Source organism: Dermacentor andersoni, chromosome 5 (genome assembly GCF_023375885.2).
Source record: "Dermacentor andersoni chromosome 5, qqDerAnde1_hic_scaffold, whole genome shotgun sequence".
NCBI lineage: Eukaryota > Metazoa > Arthropoda > Arachnida > Ixodida > Ixodidae > Dermacentor > Dermacentor andersoni.
Window position 1 is genome coordinate 160,694,148 of NC_092818.1, and position 8,291 is coordinate 160,702,438.

Here is an 8,291-nt window from a genome sequence, read left to right on the forward strand (position 1 = left end):
CCTTTATGTGCAGAAACATCACCATTTCTTCAATCTACTGCGTGGCAAAAGGCCATGAACAGTCATATAAACTGCTTGTCAGTAATCGAATAAACAAGCCATTATAGGCAGTAGACAACTAGAAACAACTTCATTGTGCATCGCAAGTGATACCGTAACGTTCCCTTGCAAAGCGGTCAGGCAAGTCATAAGCCACCGCTTATATAACTATGTTCGCACACCAAGCAGAGGTACATATGTTAACTGCTGTAACTGTAGAAACGTTCACGTCCACTATGCCATTCATAACCTTGATGCGCCATGTCTCCAATTTCACAGCGTCTGCGTGTGGCGGCGATACCGATTAGACGGGTTACCGTAGCCGTAGCCAGTCCGTGGTTACCTTACTAAGCTCGCGAGCGGACGCTGAAGTCATAGGGGAAATCGTGGTTATCCATCCCTGTAACCAGCCTTTCCTCCGCAGCCAGTAGACGAAAAATTACTGCGATTGCAGCATTACGCAGTCCACTGGAGTATAAACGATTTGCCGCCAAACCATAATTTATACAACGATAACATCGACCATTTTTACACAACAAAAGCAGTTCTTGTCAACGCCCGTATCCGTAACCACCATATCCACCGTAGCCACCACCGCCGTAGCCACCACCGTAGCCACCACCATAGCCACCACCGTAGCCACCACCGTATCCGCCGTAACCATGTGGTCTGTGGTGGTGATGGTGATGATGAGGGTGGTGATGACGATGATGATGGGAGTGACGATGGCCGCGGCCATAACCATAGCCACCGTATCCGCCGTAGCCACCGTAGCCGGGTCGATAGGAACCTCGGTAACCGCCTCCATATCCACCTCCGTATCCACCTCCGCCGTAGCCTCCGTATCCTCCGTATCCTCCTCCGCCGTAGCCTCCGTATCTTCCTCCGCCATAGCCTCCGTATCCGCCATAGCCTCTACGGTAGCCCGCCATCACAACGCCGATGGCAACAAGCAGCACCGTGAGAAGAAGCTAGGTTCGAGAAAACAACAAGCACACAGATGTCTCAGTAGAAGAGATCGACATAAATTATCAACAAATACATCATGTGAGGTTACGCTCCGAAAACATAGGCGTTGTTAGACCAGTTGATGCTGATGACATTGAACTATTGCCAATGGTTTCGGCAACGCCCGTTCCACAAGGCCCTTATCCCATTTCGTAACAGAAATGAGATTGCAACAATAGTAGCGGCAGTGAAGAACAATGAAGCGCTGTTTTCCTTTTTAAGCAAATGGAGACTTGAACCCAATAAATGTTCTAAAATTGTCGAAAGATGTTAACTTATTGCAAGAGACAGACAACAGCAAAAACAACAAATCAAAACAAAAACTTAAGAATTCGAAGCAGCAGGAGAAAACGCAATTCGCCATTTTATAAAGAAGTGACACGATCTCCACTACGATATTTCAAATGTTGTATGAGTTCAAGCACGTACTGCAGTAGCGGAAATGTATTGCGATATCTCTTTGTGTTATATATACTATTGCATCGCAAGGACGGTAAACTTCAGAGTGAAGACTCATGCGCCTAATTTTGCAAGCACCATGAGGCTTGCCCAATAGCGCTTCCGGCCTTTAATCCAGCACAAGGCTGGGTTTCTCTTACAATGCCAGTCATCGTTCGCTGTCGTTACAGATGACCGCTCGAAAATAATGAAAGGCAGAGAAGCGCGCTCACCGAATCGTGTCATTTGTGACGTAATCATACGGCCGGCCTACAATCATGTGAAGCTAGTGACACGAGCAATGGACCGTGTTTCTTTTTCTTTTTTTCACTCTCATGAAGTGGCCCTCTGCATTCGACATGCTTGCTTAGGCCACAACTTGGAACAAACTTTGCCATTCCAGCTGTGTTTCTGACACGTGGCTGTATTCAGTAATTTCAGGTATTAGTAACAGCGAATGGCTTCACAAGCGCTATACTTCTTCTAGATTTAATCCAACAAGCTAAACAGGTACGCTCATTGAATGGTCAAAGAAAGAAGATTTTTTTCGTCTGTGTTAGAAACAAACTAAATCTAATTACTTGGGGCATCTGCGCCGTAATCTGAAAATAGATAGTGCCCATTTCTTCTGGGTCATTACTTCCTTCTTTTTCTTCGTTCTTTTTTTTTTTTGCTAACATATTGCTGCGAGTACCGCATCTCTTTAGGAAGCATCAGTTTCCTACGGAAGTGCAGCGTGCGGTATCAATAGCTTCACAGGTATAAGATCAGAATATTTTCGTCACTGTTGCTACTGATCAAATCCTAAATGGGTCAAGAAGTGACTTTACGTAACCAAAGTTTCTCACGAGCCTACATTTTCACGTGCCTCCATAACCAGAGGCGTGTTCTCAACAGCGCTGTACACGTATATAGCGCTGGAAATAGTGCACTAATTACGCGGTTGTTCCTTGACAGGCAAGTTTTAGTTGACCTCAGCCATCTTAATTCAACATAACCGTTTCTTGATAGTAAAAGTCACTCATGCACAAATATATATAGATCTCATCTTGCCATCTTTGAAGCAGCTTATAACAGCGCACATTGTGACATAAGCGAACGATTAAGGCTCTGTAATCAGAACGACAAATATGTGAAGCATAACCTACATTCGGCTATAAGTATTACATACCTCACCACTTAAAAGAGCTCACTACGGCTCTTACAATTAGCTAGGAGTTCTCCCGCCTCTGTTTATTTCCTTGCAATCACTGAAGATGCCCATTGTATCTTTGTAACAATATTCAATTCCTAGAACAATCGCTTTCACTATTCAAAGCACCAGCATCGCTATTAATAACTTTCTTGCTTTTCAAATGTGTGGTTTAACGTTTAGAAACTGCGCTGTGGGATAGGAGGGACACCATAGTCGAGAGCTCCCGAATAATTTAGGCACCTGTGGATGTTTAACGCGCACTTAAAGCAGAATAAACTAGTATTTTTGCATTCCGTCTTCGCCGGAATACGGCCTCTACAGCCGGGATTCGAACGCTTCGCAAGCTACTAATAACTAGTACAATTGAAATGAGCGACAAGAATAAAGAAATCCGAGGGGCTCTTTCTTTTTTTTTTTTTTCTTTGGTCACAACCATACATAGAAGACTGTCGACTTGCACGATGTCGTGCGGATAAACCAGAAATTGATATCTTCACGACGCGAATATCGCGCCAGTTTTTGGCCCCGAAGCGAACAGTCGCGTTTGCAGTGCGTGCGAAACTCAGTTACGAAGTGGCGAAACCCATTAGCGACAGCAACTAAGAACACCAAGACATTTAAGAAGCATACTCGCAGGCCTGCAGAACTGTTTGTGAGGTGGCTGGGGCGATCTAAGCTTTTGTTTCGGACCGACTGGCTCGCCCCGTGTGCCAGACCTGACCTGATCTAACCTAACCTAACCTAACCGAAAACTTTCGCGCACCGTTAACGCACGCGCGCCGCGTCGCGTAGATAGTCATTTCCTCTTGACGGACAGGACGTCGTACAGATAAACATAGTTCATGCGGATAAACAGACAATGAAGCCGGTAAAGCCTAGGGAAAATCAACTGTTGTGTTTATCTGAAATAGCGAAATAATAAGGTAAAGGAAAATAAAAATGCATGAAAAGACAACTCACACCTGCGGCAGGTTATCTTCACATCTGCTTTCATTTCCCTTTTGCCTTATTGTTTCCATATTTCAAATAAACGCAGCAATTATTTTTCCATATGCATTCTCGGGCACGATTGTCTGTCTGTCCGCACAGTAGGGCCAATGTAGAACGAAAGAACCGGACGTCAGTTCGTTGGCAATAGATCACGTAACAATTCCTTTGCTCTGCCTTAAACGTAGCAGTACTCCTTCTGTCTTGGTCTTCACGGTTCAACAGTTGTTCTGGTGCTATCGTTAGTGCCACACTAGTCTTTTTATTGTTATAGTAGTTGTTCCGCCGCGTCGGTACATTTGCCTCTCTGGCGGGCACTGAAAGTGCACTCACCGCGACTCTCATGGTGGTCCTTCGCACGTGCTTCTCCGAGCGCGTGTATGGATCCTCGTCTCGTTCCGGGCGCCCTCTCTGGCGGAGCGGTGGCCTCTTAAATAGACTCGGCTACGCTTCTTGCATGCGGGGAGGGAGGGGGGGAGGGAAGGGCACCCTCTTTGCCGCGGCCCACTTCCCTCCTTCTACAAGCTGTTTTCCCTGCCTGAACTCGCGGCGTCAACACAGGGAATTCCCCCCTCGGCATTGTGACGCTAAACTTCAAACACCACGGTTTCGACACGGACTCCGATTTTCTTCAGTGACCCGTGGCCCGACCAGAAACTTGAAGTAACACGCGCTCGCCGCGTGGTATCCGGGAGATGCACCCCGTCGTCCTTAACCCTTCTTCTGCGGGTCGCACGCGCTGCGCTAACGTGCGGAATTATGTTCCGCGCTATCAACAAACTATGACTGCGTTGCCTCGAGTGGTAATGACGCTGTTCACACTACGAGCGGAGTGAAGTGGGCCTCTCCTTTCATTGTGTGGCGGGTAAGCGTTGTTGACATATCCCAAAGCAAATGCGCACCGGAGAAGAAAGCGACTACCTTGGGAATCCCGGAATGAAGGAAGCAACGATGATGTCGGAAAGAAGAGTTACGGGCATCCGCGTCACGGCTTGTATATGCCCCGACTCGAGACGTCTTGGTGCTGGAGAACTTTAACACGGAACAACTAAACAGAAAATAAAGGTGAGATGTTCGTAAACACTCCTCCGCCTCACGAACAATGGCTGTTGCAGCGCAAGTGGTCATAATAACATTAAAAGCAGGAACGTCCTGCGTGTTGTAGATGCTTCTTACACGTGACAAAAACGTGTTTCGCACTTCCTTATGTATAACCATTTGTCAATGTAATGAATTGCACCACTATTTATTTATTTGGATCAGCTCAATGCATTTGGGCGCTCTTATGACTCCCGCAAACAGTTCAGAAATTTGTCCACACTGTTTATTACGTTTTCTTCGTCCGCCTTGGCTTTCTGTTCGAAAAATATTAATATCAACAAAAGAAAAGAAAGAGAACCAATTCCAAGTGCCTTATTCAATGGTGATCTCGCTTTCTGCAGTCTCCAAACAGGTAAAAAGCACTTTCGTCTCTCTGTGGCAAAACAAAGCTAGTGCCCATATTCAGTAAGGAAGGCTCATCAGTCAAGTTTTCCTAGGTACAGGGATCAGGTCACACCAAGCTATATGCCACGTATGTCTGTACAATATACATCGTCCTTAAATGGCACCACGTTCAGTGAAAAAAAAGGGGGCAATAGCAGCAACAAAACGAAAATGACATCACAATTAGGCGAGACAAAATCAGGAACAAAGCAATGATTTGCCGTGTTGCTTCTTTGAAGTCTATACAAGATATGAAAAATGAAATAACAAAAAAGACTAACAACCGCTTTAGTAACTGTAGTGCAAGCAGCCAAGGCTCAAGAGGGGCTCAAGCAGCTCTGTCAAAAGGGCCGACAAGTGTATCTATAGGCGATTGACGACGTCTTTCGATGCGAACTGCTCCTTTACGGTTCACACTTCCTTGCAATATGAGCAGTGTCAAAAATCTCTTCCGAAATGACTTCTACGCAAACTGAATTACTGTGTCACGCATGGAGAGAAGGGCGCTTGCCGCTTAGGCCCGTAAGTTGACCCTCATTACAGGTATCCACTAAAACAGCCTTGGCGTGAGCCCACGCGTACAATCACCCGCGGTTAATAAACGACACGCGGATGTGCGCGCAACGACACGTGCACGCTGATCACGTCGGACTTATCGAGCCGAGAAAGCCTAGGTGTGACGCCACCGCTATCAGTCCCTCACCTTCGACGCTCGCTTCCCTTTCATCGCACCGTCCATTGTTTCCGCCACGCTCCGCGCGGGACCCGACCTGTGACGACCTCGCCTCCAATGCAGTCACAGCACGCATGTCGCCGGCTCAGTCGCGTGGCCCAGTAGTGACGCGCACCGCTGACCGCGCCTCAACGCCTCTTGCTCAATAGCGACAGCCATACCCACCCGTCGACGAGCAAAATAAGAAGGAAGGGAAACAAGGCGCAAATCAACAGTGATAGCGCAAGCCCCTCGAGGCATCGCTTCAGTGTGTTGGCTTGTGTTGGCTTGCTGGGCGGGCGCAGCTGTCAATTTCTATCAGATGCGGAAGCGTGCTCTCCGGCCTTCTTTGGTGGCAGACACGTCGCTGTAAGTGTGCAGAAAGGAGCGCCAGAAGTAGCAACCACATGGAGCGTATTTCTGGCGTTTCATGGCCAGGCATCAACACGTCCCTCTAATGCTACGCGGTGACTACGTCATTATCATGGCCTCAAATGCGCGCCTAGAAATATTCGCACTCATCGATAACCGAGTGGAATAGATTTCGGTTTTGACTAGAGGACAGCCACCACGCAGTGCGTATTTAAAAATAAATTCTGGGGGTTTTCATGTCAAAAGCCACGAACCGTTGGGGAGGACCCCGGATTATTTTGGACCCCTCCCGGTTTTTTTTTAACGTGCATCTAAATCTAAGTACACGAGCCCTTTTGCATTTAGCTCTAGTCGAAATGCGACCACCGTGACTGGAATCGAGCCCGCGACCTCGAGCTTGGCAGCGCAAAGCCGTAACCACTAAGCTACTGCGACGAGTCGCAGTCGATAACGAACCCCCCCGACACCGGGCGGCGCCATGCCAGAAATACCTCGCTCAAATGCGTTCCGTCTAAGCTACCGCGGCAAGAGAGCCAAATCTCGTTATTCTATAATCATAAAAAAATGCATCGACGCCCTCACTCCAGGGGCGTCCTCGCTCCTCACTTGCGGCATACTTCAGCGCTAGGCCGATAAAGTCGGCAAAAAATCGTTGGTCGTGAAGGGTGGTTGCGGCGGTCAGCCACTCGGCAGAAGGGATAGGTGGGAGTTGGGAGTGATGAGGGCAAGGGTGGTATTTTCGGATGGCATTGCCATGCGCGACGGTCATTTGAGGGATCGCCCCTCGTTTGTGCGAAGGCACGAGCAAGAGCGGGCGCGACAGAGAAAATCTGGGTGCTCTTACTTCTTGAATATATGACCCTGCCTAGTCACTACGGAGGAGGTTTCTTAGCGCTTGTTGCATGCGTTCGTCCCTAGTTGTGCCGGCATTGCGGAGTGGGGTCGAGTTTGTTTACGCTCGCACGCTGGCTGCCGGCGAGGTGAAATAGGTGAAGCAGCGGGAACTGGCGCCCCATTTGGCGACCGCTGTGTCGGACAGACTTTTTCGCACCTGCGGCGCTCGTGCTAAGTCAGTCGTGCCGTATCATAGATTTCTCGAGCCTTGCGGCGATGTACCTTGAAAATAACATTACAGATGTTTCCGTGGGAGCAGTAGGGACCGTAGTAGAGGCTGGGTCGCACATATTGAAAATCTAGAAGTCAGAGCGCCTTAGCAACCGCGGCTGAACGCAAGTGGCTGAAAGGCCGCCGGTGACGCTCGACTCCCCTGCAACCGCTATGAGAATACGTCGCGCTACCTTAACGCCTCTTACGCTAACCTAGCTTAGCCCAACGTTAAGCTAACCAAACGTGGTCGAGACGAAAAGACAATAATCCTCACGGTGTAACAGCTGTGAGAATATGCCGCGCCACCCTAACGCATTTTACGCTGACATAACCTAACCTAACGTAACGTTAACCTAACCTAACGTGGCTGAGACACAAAGACAAAACTCACACGCCGTAACCGCTGTGAGAATACGCCACGCAACTCTAACGCGTTTTACGCTAACCTAACCTGACCTAAGGTAACCTAAGCCTAAGCTAACGTGGGCGAAATGCAAAACCAATAATCCTCATGGCATGATATCAGGCAGTGGCCTTCAATCGTGGTTGCTAAAGCGCTGTGCGATAATTTCACTCAAAGACACCCACTCAAAAACGCTCCTGAAAATGCGCGGACAGCAGCATACTAAAAGCCTGCCAAGAGCGAAGATACTGCACCAGGAGAGCAGGCCGGGCCTCTACTGCTCGGCAGGAAAAATCAGGGATGTTATTTTCAAGGTACACCGCCGTAAGGCACGAGAAAGCTATAGTGATCCGGCACGATTGACTTGGCACGAGCTCCGCAGGTGCGAGACTGTCTGTCCGACACAGCAGTCGCCAAATGGGGCGTCAGTACCCGCTGCTTCACCTGTTTAACCGCGCTGGCAGCCAGCGTCCGAGCGTAAACAAACTCGACTCCACTCCGCAATGCCGGTACACCTAGGGATAAACGCATACAACACGCGCTAA

At 48.5% G+C, this 8,291-nt stretch overlaps 1 protein-coding gene across 2 annotated transcripts; it reads right to left on the minus strand.

Moving 5' to 3' along the window:
• Window positions 1-522: 522 nt before the first annotated feature.
• Window positions 523-6,011, minus strand: LOC126531510 (uncharacterized). 2 transcript variants are annotated; one of them, XM_055071213.2, is made up of 2 exons: window positions 5,856-6,011; window positions 523-1,010 (listed from the first exon to the last, which is right to left on the minus strand). In XM_055071213.2, the coding sequence occupies exons 1-2, from the start codon at window positions 5,889-5,891 to the stop codon at window positions 591-593; spliced, it is 456 nt and encodes a 151-aa protein (XP_054927188.1). In that variant the 5' UTR covers window positions 5,892-6,011; the 3' UTR covers window positions 523-590. The 2 variants fall into 2 exon arrangements, with proteins under 2 accessions (XP_054927188.1, XP_050035012.1); XM_050179055.3 differs by lacking the exon at window positions 5,856-6,011 and adding an exon at window positions 4,001-4,253.
• Window positions 6,012-8,291: the final 2,280 nt, after the last annotated feature.

What these genes read in the sequence shown, in the direction of transcription:
- LOC126531510 (XM_055071213.2), bottom strand. Translation starts at nt 5,891, where the DNA reads ATGGACGGTGCGATGAAAGGGAAGCGAGCGTCGAAG. An exon ending in AAGGGAAGCGAGCGTCGAAG is followed by an intron (nt 1,011 to 5,855) that starts GTGAGGGACTGA and finishes TCTCGAACCTAG; the next exon opens with CTTCTTCTCACGGTGCTGCT.